The sequence below is a fragment of the Chiloscyllium punctatum genome, chromosome 14 (assembly GCF_047496795.1).
Source record: "Chiloscyllium punctatum isolate Juve2018m chromosome 14, sChiPun1.3, whole genome shotgun sequence".
Classification (NCBI taxonomy): domain Eukaryota; kingdom Metazoa; phylum Chordata; class Chondrichthyes; order Orectolobiformes; family Hemiscylliidae; genus Chiloscyllium; species Chiloscyllium punctatum.
Window position 1 is genome coordinate 32,217,643 of NC_092752.1, and position 18,112 is coordinate 32,235,754.

The 18,112-nt window shown below is 41.3% G+C and overlaps 1 protein-coding gene across 1 annotated transcript in view; it reads right to left on the reverse strand.

Moving 5' to 3' along the window:
• The window catches only part of LOC140485711 (la-related protein 1B-like), a 110,469-nt gene extending 92,357 nt beyond the window's left edge, over positions 1-18,112 (reverse strand). The window contains 2 exon segments of the mRNA XM_072584154.1: positions 16,058-16,541; positions 17,511-18,112. Coding sequence (XP_072440255.1) covers positions 16,058-16,454 — 397 coding nt within the window. The 5' untranslated portion in view covers positions 16,455-16,541; positions 17,511-18,112.

Below are 18,112 nucleotides of genomic sequence, written 5' to 3' on the forward strand. Positions count from 1 at the left end.
GAGGTAAACTTCATTTTCTATTTTCCACCTCAGTTCCTTCAAAATGAAGGAACCAGGAAATCAGACAGGGCATGACAGAAAAACAAAACACAGGCAAGAGAAAGAGCAAGAACAGGATCTCCCTTGATGGCTAGAACTTTTTTTTTTAAAAGAGAAAAGCAAAAGGGACCTCAATAAGCGTCTAGAAAAATAATTGCTGCTTACATCACAGAATCAATTTGAATTTTATGCATTGAACCTCGGTATAAATGTATGTCTCAATTACACCAGTAACAACGACATAACTGCAACTGTCCTTTTGCACTGGAGCTGTGACTTCTAAATCAACTAAATAGCACTAAAATTTCTCCAAGTTGCAATTACAGATTGGACATAGAACATGAAAATCAGCAAACGAAAGCACACTGTCAAATGGGAGTCGTTCATGATGAGCTCTGTAGGATATCAAACCTTCAAGAATGGTTAATTTGACCTGGTATAGATTTACAACAAATGAATTGAAATCTAAATTAAAGGGACAAGTAAATCATAGTATTAATTTCACCCTTTTTTCAATCTGATGTAGCCTATACATTCAAATTTCATTATCAGAAAAGTAATTTTTTCAAAAAAGTATAATCTTCCTGAAAATACCTGGGTTTCAGGTCTCTTATTATCTAGGATGATTGAACAAAAAAACTCAAGTCTGTCCACATCACAATGCTTTCAGGAAAAGGTTCAGCTGCAGCCCTTGGGACTTGGCACAGTTCCAAGCAACTAGAACTCAACACAAAGAGGCACACTTTGTTCTTACCTTCGCAAACACTAGCCCTAGATAATTTTCACATGGGTTTGATTTTTAAATTTTCTTAGATTCCCATTTTATTTTTCTCAAAATAGTATAAACATTCATAATTTTACACCACACAAATCTGTTAAACTGACTGATGAAACCTAACCCCATTTTACAATATGTGGAAGAGCACTGTATCATTTTAAATTAACTTAAAGTAAGCTTGACATTCAAATAACTATCAATGGGTTGTTGTAAGGTTTGTATCTGTGCTGCAAAGTGATTGTTTATGGGTTAGCCCTTCTGAGCGATGAAATCCACTGAGGAAGTCAGCTTTCACTGGGGAAAAGAGTTAAAGAAATGCTTACATATTACTGCTCATTATTTACAGATGTCAGGCTTAACCTGCTCAGAAGTGTAATTCCAGAGCAAATAGGACTTGAATCTGGTAGGGACACTACCAGTGCACAAGAATCCTTTACCCGCGTTAACTGGAGATCACAAAGATGGAAGCTGTTCTGAATTTTTCCCAAGAAATGGGCAGGAATATAGTTAGAAATTTCATAAGCAGCAAACAGTAGTGAGAAGCTACAGGAAGACCCTAAAAGCAAACCAGACAGAACAATAAAAACCAACAACACAAAGACTGCAACAGTATTCATGATAGCCCACCATTACGGCTTCAAGATAGACAAGGATAGGCAAAACATTTGGTGCTGCTAGCTTCACCCACATTCCACAAATTTAAGAGTTAAACATAAATGCTTGGCAGAGTGCCCATAAACATATAAAATCACAAACATAACAGATGAAATTTGTGATTATGGTCAAACAATGTGCCTGATTGCCAAACTCATTGCATATGACTGATTTTTTTCTTTCTGCATAAAACCATACTAGACAGTTCGCATGAAAACAAAATAGTAGACCCATTAAGGCCACTGAGCCTGTCAACCATTCAATATCATAGTTCAGATTGTGGCCTTAACTCTGCTTTCTTGCCTAGTAATAATCATTCTGATTCAGCCTTGCATATTATTCAGTGACACAGCCTTCAATGTTCTCGGTGGTAGAGAATTTAAAAAGCCGATATCCTTCAGATGAAACTCGTGCTCATCTCAGTTTTAAATGAAGTATATCTCCAGCTGTAAACTGTGCTCCCTTAGTCCTAGATTCCTCCAGGAAAATCAGCCTGATGAACCTTCTCTGAACTTCTTCTAATAAAAGAAGAAAGCTCCTTACACAAGCAGACCAAAACTGTTCATAGTATTCCATAAGCAGTCTTATTGATTAAAAGCAAAACACTGCGGATGCTAGAAATTTGAAATAAAAACAGAAAATGCTGAAGAAATTCTGTAGGTATGACAGCATATGTGGAAAAATAAAAGTTAATGCTTCAAGTCAGACATAGTGCTATCAAAGCACGGTAGTGTACCAAGATACTTCAGTTTTTTATATACCATCTCATTCATAAAGGTCAACCATCTATTTGCTTAAATTTTTTTACGTATGTAAAAGTAAACTAACAAGAATAAGCCACTCTGCGTCTCAAGCTTGCAGCGTCATTCCAGCTGATCTTATGTCGTATTCATATATCCCCAATAACTTTTCACCCCTCCACACATCAAGGATCCATCTACCTCTGCCTTTAAAATATTCAAGAATTCAACTTCCACCACAGAGGAAGACTGACAAAGTTTCATGACAAATAATTTGCTATCAGTGCCATTTGCATCATGAGCTTGCTCCACCATTCAATAGGATCATGGCTGATCCTGATAATTACAAATTCCCACTAACCCTCTATCTCCTTTCACATCAAAAAAAATTCAAGAGGTTCTGCTTCTACCGCGTGTTAAGGAAGAGAGTTCCAAAGAGAGACAATCCTCTCAGAAACATTCTCATCTGCCTCAAGTGACCAACCCTTATTTTGAAAATCACCCATAGCTCCAGATGGAGCCACAAGAGGAAACATCCTTTCCACATCCACTCAGTCATCCGCTCCAGATCTAACGTGTTTTAATCACATCAGCTCTTACTCTTCTAAACATCGGTGTGCACAAGCCTCATCTGTATAACCGTTCCTAATAAGACCACCAACGCATTCTAGGTATTAGTCTCGTGGATCTTGAGCTTCCAACGCATTTACATCCTTCCTTAAGATGACTAGAATGCTGCACGGTACTCCAGATCTTTCTCATGCCCTGTATAAATAAAATAGAACCTTCACAAAAATTCTGTTAACCTTCCTAACTCTTCTGTACCCGCATTGTTACCTTTTGTGATTTATCTACAGAAGTCCCCAATCGCTCCACAAATTATTTAGATAATGTTTTAATGGAAAATTTCACATTTTCCTACATTATACTCCATGTGGCAGATCATTGCCCACTCACTCAGTCCATCTATGCTTTGTCGTCTCACAGCATCTTCAAAACCGACTTTCATGCCCATCTATCATTACATTCAGCTACAGCAACCATACCTTCTAGTCCTGCACCCACGTCATTTACTTAAATTATAAAAAGTTGAGACCCCAGCATGGATCAGTGGCATGATACTTATACATCTTGTAAGTCAGAGAATGACTGAACGATACATATACAGTTCTCTTTTAGGTGGCCCATCGCCTATCCTTGCCAAAGGTGACCCTTGGGTCTAAAGAAACTCTTTGGTCTCTCCATCAGGATATAAAATTCAATCAAATGCTGCTCACTGCTAACTCAGGGGGACCTTCTCTTTGAGGTAATTAGTTAACAATCCTATCTCGTTGCACTGTACCAGGTCCAGTATGGATTGCTCTCCAGTTGGTTTGCAAAACACTATGAACTCAGCTAGGCTACGTTTTTGCCCATCGGGTTTTTTTTAGCCCATACGTAGATTAAAAATTCTCAATAATTACCACTGCATCTTTCTGGCTAACTCCCATTATTTCTTCCTTTATATTCCTGCCTATGTGGTGACAGTTGGAAGGCTTGCACATTACTTCCACAAGCAACGGTTTTCCTTTATCATTTCTCCTCTCTAGCCACAATGTTTCTATGTCCTTGCTGTCTGAACCTAGGCCATTCTTTTTTATTGTGCTAATACCATTGTTAATCAACAGAACTGCACTCCCCTCTCCCCTAGCTATGTCCCACCTAAATATCAGGTATCACTCATCCAATACTTAGGTACCAATTTGTTATTGCGCAGCCATGCATTCGTACCTTCAGGATAATTTTCTGTGATTCAAGCAATAGGACAGCCAAATTTCACTGTACAGCATTCCCTATTTTCTGGCCCCCTCCCCAATTCATTTCTGCAGCATCGTACACGCTTTCTTTTAATTCGACAGCATCCTTAGCTATTCACAAATGGTGCATCTTTTTCACAGTCTTATTTCTTTCAAAGATATGTTTCACTGCAAAAATATTTCACTAAATGCCCACCACTACCCTGTCTTACCTAGGTTTAACAAAAAGTTTTCATTCTACTTTAACCAATTTTCATAATACCCTTGTAACAGCCTGTATTTAAGTTTCTGAAACTAATTTGGAGGTCAAATTTCCAACTCTCAAAAGTGTCAAAATTCAATCATTTTATGATCATTCATAACTAGGGTGCTTTACAAAAACAGTAATTTATTAATCTGGTCTCATTACTAAGATCTAAAATAGCTTGTTCTTTGGTTGATTGCAGAACTCGTCATTGAGAAAATACACCAAAAACTTATCCTTCAGCTAACTCAGCCAAATTTGTTCCAGCTGATCTACAAGAGGATTAAAATCCCCCACAATTATCATAATACTTTTTTGCTCTCTTCTCTTCCCCCCCCACTCCCCTCAGCAAGTCCCATTATTGATCAACTTACACTATAGTCACTATCATTCCAGCCAGTTTTGGTACATGGATAATTTAACTTTCAAATTTGCACTAAGGTGCTTTGGCACTGCACTTTATTTACTTGCTCTGATGAATCATTAGCTCTATAGTGTGGTATTAACTACAAAAAAAAAGAGGGGACCAATTGGAGTATAGAAAATTTTTAACTGGGCCACAAATTGAATTTTTTTTAAAAACATGTATATCATTGCAATTTGTTTCTTCAAATAGTCATAGTAAGGAAAAGTTTTAGTCACTACACAATACGTCAAGTGTGATCTAACCAAGATTTGACACACATTAAACCTAATCCCGTCACTTTAAACAGCAACCCCTTGTTTAGAACTGGAAGCGCTTCTTAAAAAAAGAGCACACTAAATGAAAATCACTCTCCTGTAAGAAAACATAAAAGATAGGCAAGTTATGCTTTTAACCTGTAATGTTTCCAATAAAAACCTTTGACCATCTTGAACTTAATCTGGCCTAAGATTACTCAGTAACCTATCACTAGCTTGTAGACTATACCAACTGTTATTTCATGCCCCCCCCCCCCCAAACGAATTCTCCTACACATATCCCCTCTCCATGTGTCACCGGTCTACTGAATCCTTCATGGCAAGGATCAAAGGGAGGGAAGCCACAAGCAGGACAGTCTGATAATAGCATTGAATTGTGCAGACCAGAAAGATCCTAGGTTTGATTTCTTTTCATTGACCCCAATTAGAACTAATAAGGCATAACCAGCATTGGTGTGATTGGATTTGAAAAACAGCTGGGACAAAAAACAACAAGTAGGGATACTTCCACGTTGCTGGGACATTTACATGCAATTGTTGGGCAAGAGAAAGATTCAACAACTTTTATTATCTCTTGCCAATGACTAGGAGAAAGCAAAGACTACAGATGCTAGAGATCAAAGTCGAAGACTGCGATGCTGAACACGAGACAGATAAACAAACTTTTGGGTGAGGTGCCTGGATGCATACTTAACATCTTTTTTAAAAAAATGAAAGTAACAGAATGAACTCATGAGTCATGCTTCAATTGTGAATTTTCTTCTCTAGTACATTCATTCCATATACAAACGTTGTAGTGCAGGTACCATTAAGATGATATTGGAAACAACTCTGCTCAGGTGCTTTTAAAATTGCATTTGAATTAACGTTGAAATGCACAATTGGCATACCATATGTTCATGCCTCCTGACAGCTACAGGTTGAGTTTCTAAAAGATTGCAAGGTTAGTGTCATTTTCAATCCCCCAAGTGAACCATGATCATAAATCAGCACTAAGACTGCCTATTTCAACAGCTATTCATTTATCAGCTTTATGCTGCAGAAACCCTCATGCACGTCTTTATAGTCTCTCAACTTAAAGATTTAATTGCACTGCGGCTATCTCCCATAATTTAGTCTTCCACCATCAAAAACTTTAAGTCAACCAAAGCACTGCTGCCACATGCCAAATCCCATTAATCCATCATGCCTATGCTATTGACCTTCTTTGGTTTCAGATTTAAAAATCTCATCCTCAGACTCTTATAATGACCTCAAGTGCACATTCCTAACACCACCAAGATCTGTATTGTTCCAATTTCAAAACATCTCAGATTTTAATTGCTATACCACTGGTGCCAGTGCCTTAAACTACCTAGATCATATACTCTAAAGCTGCTTCCCTACCTCAATTTTCTGCTTTTCAGCACTCTTTAAAACCTTACTTAACCTGTATTGCCACTATGGTATTTTGTTTCATAATGTTTTTGGACATTTTATTAAAGGAGATATAAACTGCTAATCTCAAATTTGGGAGGGGATATGTCTGAGAAAGGGAAGGGAGACAGAAAGACAGACAGTGTGAAGGAATATCAAAAGGTTAACCAATTCCCAGCAAGGGAAGAAAATAAAATCTTAGGGCAACTCACCCTGAGATGCTCTTGCACACCTCCTAGCAACTGGTTAGAGCAGCTTTGGCAGAGGCCTGGGAGCAGGTCACCTGCCCGCCCTCTTGGCAGGGGGGGTGGTAGAGGGAGACCTAAAGAGGGGGGAAGAAAAATAAACTTTTAAAATAAAGGTGGAGAAGAAATTTAAAATCTCCAGTCCAATCAAATTTCATCCCATGGCAAAACAAATCAAGCCCTCAATCTTTAAACTTCAAGGGTTAAGTTTTATTTGGAATACTGTCACTCCCAGCACAACCTTTTTGCACTCTCATATCAGAAGTAATTAGCTTCTGTGCACAGCACTACCAGTGTCAAACATGGTCTGGTAGCTAGTCAGGGAACTATTCTACACACAAGATTTAAGGGAGTGACAGGATGCTCAAACATGATTCATAGCAACTGAAGTCACCTGGAACACACTGAAATGTCTCAAGGTGTTTCACAGCAGAAATATACAATAAGTTATGACAACAAGTCACATAAGGAAATATTGGGTCAGATGAACAAAAGCTTGGTCAAAAAGGTTTTACTAAATTGTTTTCAAGATTTGGTCAAAAAGGTTTAGGGCAAGAATGCTAGAACTTAAAACCAAGGCAACTGAAGTCTCGCCCTCCCCAACAATGGTGGAACAAACAGAAGTAGGAATACAGATGAGGGCAGAATTAGAGGGGCACCAATGGGTCATGAAGGTTGAGGACAAAAGGAGATCCCCAAAGTGGAAAGGGGCAAGACCATGGAGAGTTCTAAAACAATGACGACAACTTTAAAAATCAAGATATCACTTGCCCTGAAGCCAACATCAGCTAGAGTTAAGACCCAATGCGAGTTAAGACATGGGCAGAATTTTGATGACCATGTCTACAAAGGCAGAATATGAAAGACTAACCAGGCATCTGCAGAAACAGTTAAATTTGAAGGTAATGAAAGCATTAGTGAAATTTTCTGCAGCAAACAAGCAGGAGTGAGTATAATCAAGCAATGATGCAAAGGTGGAAACTGACAGGCTTAAAAGATGGCATGGATAAGAGGTCACAAGCTGATCTCACGATCAAATGCAATGCTGAGTTCAAGAACGGAGTTTGAAAAGGGGACATAAAACAATGGCTTCAGTCTTCTGAAGACTTAACTATAAGAAGTTTCAGCTCATCTACTACTGTGCGTTAGATAAGCAATTTGATAAGTTAGCAACAATGGAGTAGTTGAGAGAACTGTCGGTGCACAGTTTGAGCTGTCATGTGTCAATGCTGTCAGATAATGTCAAAAGGAGCAATTCATGGCCTTGTCCCCATTCTCATCCATATGCAACATGTAGGTGAGAAATAGGTGAGGTCTAGGAATTGCTTCTTGGTGGATACTACAGGTAGTGTTCTGGGAGTATAAAGAGCGACAGTGTTCCAAATGAAACTTTATCCCCTGAAGTTGCACATGATTTGCTACCAATGATTAAAATAGAAAATAATTAAATTAGAACAATCCCACTCAAATCGAGGGGAGGACAACATAATGGCACGGTCAACTCTGCTGGAGGCTAAATATAGGTAGAGAAGGACAGGGAGGGAGATTGACTTTATCCACAGTTACAAAGGTGTAATTTGTGACTTTTTTTAAGCAAAGAGCTATTTACATATTGCGAGACTGATAGATACCAATTGGAGAGATTCAAACGGAGTGTAGAGTCAGATCTACAAGACAGAAAAATGCCCTTCACATCCACATTGTTTGTTTGTTTGTGATCATTTAACTATTCCAATTGCATTTTCGAGAACTTGGCCCATAGCCTTGTATGTCTCAGCATCCCAACTGCACATCTAAATACTAGTTAATGTTAAGGGTTTCCTAACTCTAGCACCCTTACAAGCAGTTAGTTCCAGATTCCCACTACCTTTGGGGGAAACGTTTTTCCTCACTTTCTAACCTGACTCTTACTTAAACCCTCAGTCACTGATCCAATCAAAGGGGAAGATTTCTTCCTGTTGACCCTATCTATTTTATACATAGACCCTCAATTTTATACATCTCCGTCTCCTCTGCTCGAAGGAAAACAACCCCAGTCTGGGAAATCTTGAATGATAGCTCAGACTTTCTATTCTAAGCTACATCCTAGTAAGTTTCCTCACCACGATCTCCACTATAGTCCATGGGTGGATTCCAGGATGGCACACAATACTCTGTCCTAATCAAAGTTCTCTCAGTTGCATCATAACCTCCCTACTACTAAACTCTATTCTCCAGCTAGTAAAAGCAATTACACCATAAGCCTTCTGAACTACTTTATCCACCTGCCCTGCTACCTTAAGAGACAGCATACATGCACACCAAGTCCCTCTGATTCAATTCCAGAATAAATAGGAAACAATTTAAGAGACAAGAGCATGATCAAGGTGTTTAGACAGGAAAGGATTTTTTTGGAGATGGGGCACTAGTTGCAATGGAAGTTAGGTCCAATGTTTATTTGACATCAAAATGTTACTTTTTATGAGGACGGCAATAGCAGCACTGAAGGTGGACAGTGGCAAAGGAAAACAATTGTTAGCTGATATTGCAAACATGAGAACCAGAAGGGAAGTTCAGTGAAACGTACTTTAGTGGGATGAAGATCAGTGGAACTGATAGCTGAATAGATAAGAGGAGTTCAAAGAGGGTATGAGAAGACACAGGAGAAAAGCATGCAAGGTCATGGCTCGGGGAAAAAGGACCATTAAAAGTTTGGAAAGGCAGGTTCGTGCAAGGCAGGAGCATGGCAGAGGCAGCTGATCAGATTGTCTAGGTGTACATGGCATGTCTTTGAGGTCTGTTTGTTGCAAGTATAAATGGATGGGACAGGAGAGGGATTTTAGAGGAGGTCCAGTGAAAATATGCTTGTAGAGACAGATGTACAGCATGGAAACAGACCCTTCAGTCCAACATGTCCATGCCAACCAGATATCCCAACCCAGTCTAGTCCCACCTACCAACACCCGGCCCATATCCCTCCAAACCCTTCCTATTCATATACCCATCCAAATGCCTCTTAAATGGTGCAATTGTACCAGCCGCCACCACATCCTCTGGCAGCTCATTCCATACATGTACCACCCTCTGTGTGAAAACGTTGCCCCCGAGGTTTCTTTTATATCTTTCCCCTCTCACCCTAAACCTATGCCCTCTACCCTAGGGAAAAGACTTTGCCTATTTATCCTATCCATGCCCCTCAATTTTGTAAACCTCTATAAAAGGTCACCCCTCAGCCTCAGACGCTTCAGGGAAAACACCCCAGCCTGTTCAGCCTCTCCCTGTAGCTCAGATCCTCCAACCCTGATAACATCCTTGTAAATCTTTTCTGAACCCTTTCAAGTTTCACAACATCCTTCTGATAGGAAGGAGACCAGAATTGCACGCAATATTCCAACAGTGGCCTAACCAATGTCCTGTACAGCCACAACATGACCTCCCAACTCCTGTACTTAATACTCTGACCAATAAAGGAAAGCATACCAAACACCTTCACTATCCTATCTACCTGCCACTCCACTTTCAAGGAGCTTTGAACCTGCACTCCAAGGTCTCGCTGTTCAGCAATACTCCCTAGGACCTTACCATTAAGTGTACAAGTCTTGCTAGGATTTGCTTTCCCAAAATGCAGCATTTCGCATTTATCTGAATTAAACTCCATCTGCCACTTCTCAGCCCAATGGCCCATCTGGTCAAGATCCTGTTGCAATCGGAGGTAACCCTCTTCGCTGTCCACTACACCTCCAATTTTGGTAGCATCTGCAAACTTACTAACTGTACATCTTATGCTTGCATCCAAATCATTTATGTAAATGACAAAAAGTAGAGGGCCCAGCACCGATCCTTGCGGCACTCCATTGGTCACAGGCCTCCACTCTGAAAAACAATACTCTATCACCACCCTCTCTTCTACCTTTGAGCCAGTTCTCCCTGTATGGCTAGTTCTCCCTGTATTCCATGAGATATAACCTTGCTAATCCATCTCCTATGGGGAACCTTGTCGAACGCCTTACTGAAGGCCATACAGATCAGATTTACTGTTCTGCCCTCAATCTTCTTTGTTACTTCTTCAAAAAACTCAATCAAGTTTGTGTGACATGATTTCCCACGCACAAAGCCATGTTGACTATCCCAAATCAGTCTTTGCCTTTCCAAATACATGTACATCCTGTCCCTCAGGATTCCCTCCAACAACTTGCCCACCACTGAGGTCAGGCTCACTGGTCTATAGTTCCCTGGCTTGTCTTTACCACCCTTCTTAAACAGTGGCACGTTTGCCAGCCTCCAGTATTTCAGCACCTCACCTGTGACTATCGAAGATACAAATATCTCGGCAAGAGGCCCAGCAATCACTTCTCTAGCTTCCCACAGAGTTCTCGGGTATACCTGATCAGGTCCTGGGGGTTTATCTACCTTTAACCGTTTCAAGACATCCAGCACTTCCTTCTCTGTAATATGGACATTTTGCAAGACATCACCATCTATTTCCCTACAGTCTATATCTTCCATATCCTTTTCCACAGGAAATACTGATGCAAAATATTCATTTAGAATCTCCCCCATTTTCTGTGACTCCACACAAAGGCAGTCTTGCTGATCTTTGAGGGGCCCTATTCTCTCCCTAGTTACCCTATTGTCCTTATTATATTTGTGAAAACCTTTTGGATTCTCCTTAATTCTAGTTACCAAAGCTATTTCATGTCCCCGCTTTGCCCTCCTGATTTCCCTCTTAAGTATACTCCTACAGCCTTTATACTCTAAGGATTCACTCGATCTATCCTGTCTGTACCTGACATATGCTTCCTTCTTTTTCTTAAACAAACCCTCAATTTCTTTAGTCATCCAGCATTCCCCATACCTGCCAGCCTTCCCTTTCACCCTGACAGGAATATACTTTCTCTGGATTCTTATCTCATTTCTGAAGGCTTCCCATTTTCCAGCCGTCCCTTTAGTTGCGAACATCTGCCCCCAATCAGCTTTCGAAAGTTCTTGCCTAATACCATCAAATCAGCCTTCCTCCAATTTAGAACTTCAACTGTTAGATCTGGTCTATCCTTTTCCAATCACTATTTTAAATCTCTCAGAATTATGGCTGCTGGCCCCAAAGTGCTCCCCCACTGACACTTCAGTCACCCCCCTGCCTTATTTCCCAAGAGTAGGTCAAGTTTTGCACCTTCTCTCGTAGGTACATCCACATACTGAATCAGAAAATTGTCTTGTACACACTTAACAAATTCCATCTAAACCTTTAACACTATGGCAGTCCCAGTTGAGGAGAAAGTGAGGACTGCAGATGCTGGAGATCAGAGCTGAAAATGTGTTGCTGGAAAAGCGCAGGTCAGGCAGCATCCAAGGAGCAGGAGAATTGATGTTTCGGGCATGAGCCCTGACTCATGCCCAAAAACGTCAATTCTCCTGCTCCTTGGATGCTGCCTGACCTGCTGCGCTTTTCCAGCAACACATTTGCAGTCCCAGTTGATGTTTGGAAAGTTAAAATTCCCTACCATAACCACCCTATTATTCTTACAGATAGCTGACATCTCCTTACAAGTTTGTTTCTCAATTTCTCTCTGACTATTAGGGGGTCTACAATCCCAATAAGGTGATCACCCCTTTCCTATTTCTCAGTTCCACCCAAATAACTTCCCTGGATGTATTTCCGGAAATATCCTCCCTCAGCACAGCTGTAATGCTATCCCTCATCAAAAATGCCACTCCCCCTCCTCTCTTGCCTTCCTTTCTATCCTTCCTGTAGCATTTGTATCCTGGAACATTAAGCTGCCAGTCCTGCCCATCCCTGTAATTGCTATGATATCCCAGTCGCATGTTCCTAACCATGCCCCGAGTTCACCTGCCTTCCCGGTTAGGCTCCTTGCATGGAAATAAATGCAGTTTAATTTATTAGTCCTACCTTGTCCCTGCCTGCCCTGACTGTTTGACTTACTTCTGTTCTCAACTGTACCAATCTCAGATTGATCTCTTTCCTCACTATCTCCCTGCGTTCCCCCCCACCTTACTAGTTGAAATCCTCCCAAGCAGTTCAAGCAAATTTCCCTGCCAGTATATTAGTCCCCTTCCAATTTAGGTGCAATCTGTCACTTCTATCCCAAAAGAGATTCCAATGATCCAAAAATGCGAATCCTTCTCCCATACACCAGCTCCTCAGCCATGTATTCATCTGCTCTATCCTCCTATTCCTGCCCTCACTAGCTCGTAGCACTGGAAGTAATCCAGATATTACTACCCTTGAGGACCTTTTTAAATTTCTGCCTAACTCTAATCTCCCTTCAGAATCTCAACCTTTTCCCTTGCTCTATCGTTGGTCCCAATGTGGACAATGACCTCTTGCTGGCCCCTCTCCCCTCTAAGAACATTCTGCACCCTCTCAGACATCCTTGATACTGGCACCAGGAAAACACACCATTCTTCTTTTTCTCTGCTGGCCACAGAAACGTCTAACACAATTGATCACTTGGAAGCCGAAGTACCCCTCATTGCATTAGAGCCAGTCTCAATACCAGAAACTTGGCTACTTAAGTGAGAAGAGAGGAGGGCTATGCCAAAGCAACAACCAGAGCAAGGAGAGCATGAAGGACTAAGACAAAGACCCACATGGTAGAGTAAATCAGTAACACTTTGCCCAATAAAAAGCTTTATTTGCAATGCCTTCTAAAATATGGACTGGAGAGTTTGATCTATCATTATAAATTTCCCAGATTGGGGTTGTTTTCATTCTCGCAGAGCAGAGAAGACAGACGAATAAAAATCAGTAGAAACATTCTGGTAAGAAAAGCACCAAAGGTTAGATACCTGTGAGTTTGAGAATGCAGTCATAAGTGAATTAGAGATAACTCTTGCCAGGTTTCAATTTCTTCCTTTAAATATTTACTTCTGGAATATTGCATCCAGTTTTGATTGCCCATTTATAGGAAGATTATTGTTAAGGTGGACAGGGTTCTGAAGAGATTTACCAGAATGTTGTCAGGTGTGGAAGGTTGGTTGTATAATGAAAGGTTGGATAGGCTGGGACTTTCCCCACCAGAGCATAGGAGGTTCAGAAGCAATCTAATAGGTTTATAAAATAATAATGGTAGTTGTCGTTTCCCTAGGATGGAGATTTCAAGACTTGGGACACATTTTTAAGGTCAGAGGAACGAGTTTTAAAAAAACATGGAGGGACAAATTCTTTACACAGAGGGTGGTTTGCATGTGCAATGAAATTCCGGAGGAAGTGGCGGATGAGGGCTATTTGGAAAAGGACATGAATAGGAAAGGTCTGAAGCAATATGGGCCAGGAGCAGACAAGTGTGACTAGTTTAGTTTGGGTTTATGTTCAACATGGACACTGGTTGGACTGAAGGGACGGTTTCTGTGCTGGACGACTATGACCCGAATTGGAAAATCTGTTCACAGCCATAGACACCCTGGCTGACATTATTTCCAATGTTGGAAGTGAAAATAATATAGAACTTCCCTGTTGTGACTCTTTAATGTTTTGAATTACTACAGCATTGGGCAGCTGAACAAATTTTTAAACAAAAGACACCCTCTTCAATTATATTTTAAAAATCACTCCTGAATACAAGATAAATACTGACATTTGAACTTTCCCACTGACCTATTAGAGTCAATCTAATATTGTCAATAAATAATTAGTATCAAAGTTGTAAAGTTGCATTTTCAAAGCTAATAGGTCAGATATGTAGTTAACACTACTAAGTTTCACACCAGAAAATGGTTAATTCATATCAAAAGAGACAAAAGGGACAATACTGCCACTTGCCATCCCTAGTGGTGATTAGCTACAACCCTAAAGTAGGACACACATCTTTGCAGCCCACAGACTTCAAGGTCAAGGATTCAAAATCAGATGAACTTGCCTAAATCAACATTTACAAAGAAATTCAATTTTAAAGGATTAAGTCTTGGTGCACTGCCTCCTCCTACCAAATATTACTTGAAGATTCTGAGATAAACAACCATACCATGTCAACAAAAGGGTTAATACCACTGGAAAGCACAAGGAACAGAACAGTAAGTTAGGAAAAAGGCATACATTTAGCTGGCTAGAATGCCTCTAATAGTAAAAACAGTTTGCTTTGGAAATAAAATGCAAACATATGGTAATGCACTGCTGGTACATTGCAAGGACTTTTTTTTTTAAAAAGTGCAATTTTAACCCAGCACTCTTCAGCACCAAAAAATTTAAACAAAAAATTCAATTCCTCTACGTCATTGACCATGTCAATTAACTTCAATAATTTATTTAATAAGGTTACAATAATTTGCTGAGCAACCATGTTGAATGTTACTTTAAAAGGGTAGTAGTAGTACTTGTTGTTTGTCATCAACAGTTGGGGCAGCGGCAAGTCCATTTTAAAAGTTTGGCACGTGCTTAGAATCATGTAAAATTCAGTCTCTAACTCTATATAGCTGGTTTATTATTCCATTCCAACGGAATATCCACCTTTCTAATATCATAAAAAGCCATCTTCCTCCCATGAAATATTGCTTGCTCGTACTCCTACAACACGTGCTAGACTGAAATTTGATCGGAATCGGGGGATGGGCATCATTCAGATTGCGCTGTAGTCCTGAATGTGCTTTCATCAGCAGATTCGGCAACTTGAGTTTCACAGGGTTGATAGGGAATAGCTGCAAGTGATTTTGGGTGGGAATCGGAGAGAAATCTAACTAATCCATATTTTTGTTCATTTAAAAAAAAAATGAATATTCTGTTGTAAACAGACATCATTCACACAGAAAAAGATTTTATCCAGTAGGATTATGGGTACAGCCGCTTTGACCTTTGTCGTCAACTTGGTGATACCACTAGCAGCAGAAAGATCAAAGCTGTTGACTTTCGAACTTAAATTTAAGATAAAACATAGCTCCTAATAACGATCATGCATATAGTTACGTCAAACTCAAATTTGATTAAGTCAAGCATAAATATACAATTTACCCAATGACGTCTTTCCTCCAACTATACAAAACTTCGACATTACAAGAGGTTATTTAATTTAAATAATTTTGCATATATTTTATTTCAGAATGCGAGTGTAAACAGACCACACCTCTTTCAGATTTGCTTAATCTGATGCCCTTTTAAGTAAATAGAATGGACGAACGACGCTTACAAAGATGGCAACAGCACGAAAACATGGTCTGTATACAGATTTTTAAAAAGCACTCTTTTTAGAGGCATACCTGCTAAACTGAATGAAGCGATGGGTCACTTGTTGCACCAGACCTAAAGATACCGACAAGCCATGCAATTTGAAGATAGCACAGCAGATCAAGCGATTGTTAAATTCAGAATTTTAAAATGGATACATACATTTTCCCCAATAAAAAATAATCAACCTTGCAATAAGTAGCAAATTGCAAGTGATCACAGAATTAAAATTCACCACTTGACTATCACGTTCAGATTTCCTTCAAGAGAATTCAATCAGATTTTAAAAGTAAAGATCCCGAGCACAAACCTGTCTCCTGGCTGTTGACATTCACGCTGTTAGTCGTGACCATATTTTTCCTCTTGGTCCATGGATTGATTTTAGGAGGAGGCGCCTCAGTGAATTTTTTCTGCAACTTCTCCGCCGACTCCCTCTGGCTTTGATCGTTTTCCTTATTCTCGGGGTCGGTCGCCAGCTCCAGAGGGCCGCTCTGCTGTTCGGACTGGTCCCGGTGTCCGGATTGTGGCTCTAACCTCGCCAATAGATCGTTGCCCGCTTCCTCGTCTCCTCCTGAAGCCGAGGACAAAGTGGAGCAGGCACGGGTCATCGACTCTTCTTCAGAGCCGCCGCCGCTACCTGATGGCTGAACAGAAGTGCCGTGATCTGTGATCTGAAGCATAGGCGATTCAACCTCGGTTGTCATCATGCACTGCACGGTTTGGCCGGTGTCCAAAAATCACTGCTCTTCCTTTGGCCTTGCTCTAATAATTTGCTTTAAAATAGTCACGATTTACTGTTGAATTAAAATATAGGATGGGCAATTAAAAAGATGCTCCCTCGCTTCTTTAAAAGCCTGTTATTAATAATAAGAGCATAGAGACAATGAGTGACTCAGCCCAACACCCGAACAAGTTAAGGAGATTTAAAAATGGAAGGGGTGCAAACGAAAGAAACAGCAGAAAAATTGAATAAAACGCAGCCACTCCAGCGTGTAAAGCTAATAGCTCTTCTAAATGTTACTTGAAGGCAGGTGGGAGGGAGATTGCAGAATATAAATTCTAAGGAAATAAAAATAAACGTTATTTAGATCCAGACATTATTATAGAAACGTTATTTAGGCTAGACCATGTGTTCTGGTGCTCACCTCTCCTTAAGCAGCTGGGGGGGGGGGGGGGTCACAGAGGAGAAGGAAATGAAGTGTCTGATCAGCTGGTTAAAGCTTTCACCAGCTCTGGGCCACCACGTGCGAGCAAATGCTGCTCCTCACACCAACGTAGGCCGGGTCTCAGGAACATAACGCCTGGCCAGGGCCCCCCGTCCCCCAAAATCCTCTCCCCGAGGTCTGGACAGCACTTCACCGGCCCGGCCAACGCCCCCATCATCTGCCCGGGAGGGAGGGAGGTCGGTCGGTCGGTCGGGGGGCTGAAGAACACTCCGCCAGCCTCAGCCACCCCTCCGGGGCCTGGGGACAAGCGTCCACCGGCCCAGGGCCTCCCACCATCTTCCCCGGGGCCTGGGACTGTCTCGCTTTAACACCATTGTTACGACACCCAGCTGTTACTGTGGAAACAGGCCCCTATTTATTGTTTATTTCCCCAAATCCCGTGGAAATTTATTTTTTTCAAAACCATCACCGAAGAATAGGTGGGAGAAATTTGAACCTGGGGATTCCATAACGGTCATTTTGGGGAACGCGGCCGCCACGGGTCAATTCAATGGCAAACATCAAAATGAAGAGTCATGTCCACCTCCTCCCCCTTACCTTCGGTCAGGACCTAAAAATATACTCTCAGTCTCTCTCACACGCAAACCGTGTGCGTTATTTTTAAAAAAAAACCTCCAGGGGGAAAACGTGTTTTCTCTTTTAGGTTGCGAGTCCCAGCGGAATTTCTTAATCGGGGGGGCACGGAGAGAAGGGAATAAGAAAATGAAGTCCTGCGGGGAATTCCGGCTTGCGAAAAGCAGCAACGGGCGAAGTGAAAGCAGGAACCGGGGAGGAGGACGAGCCAGCGCCAACACCAGTCACAATATGGTGGACTTCAAGAAAAATGGACGAGCGGCTCCCCCTTCGGAACTCGAGCGTTGCAACAAACGTGGTTCCACGCCGCCGCCGCCTCTTCTTCTTCAGCTCCACAACCTTCAAACCTCCCCCCCCTCCCTCTCCGCTCTTCCCTTCCCCTTCCGAGACCGCCCAAGGCGGAGCACTCCTCTCCTCGTTCTTTCTCGCTTTCGCTTCCAGGGAGGCTCCGGTTCTTCTGGGTTTAGCTGCACCCGCTAGACCGCTGCCATTTGCTCAAGTTGACACATGCTTCGCTCCCACCATGTTAACCGATCGCTTGGTGCTGCGCCTGCGCACTGCCCGCT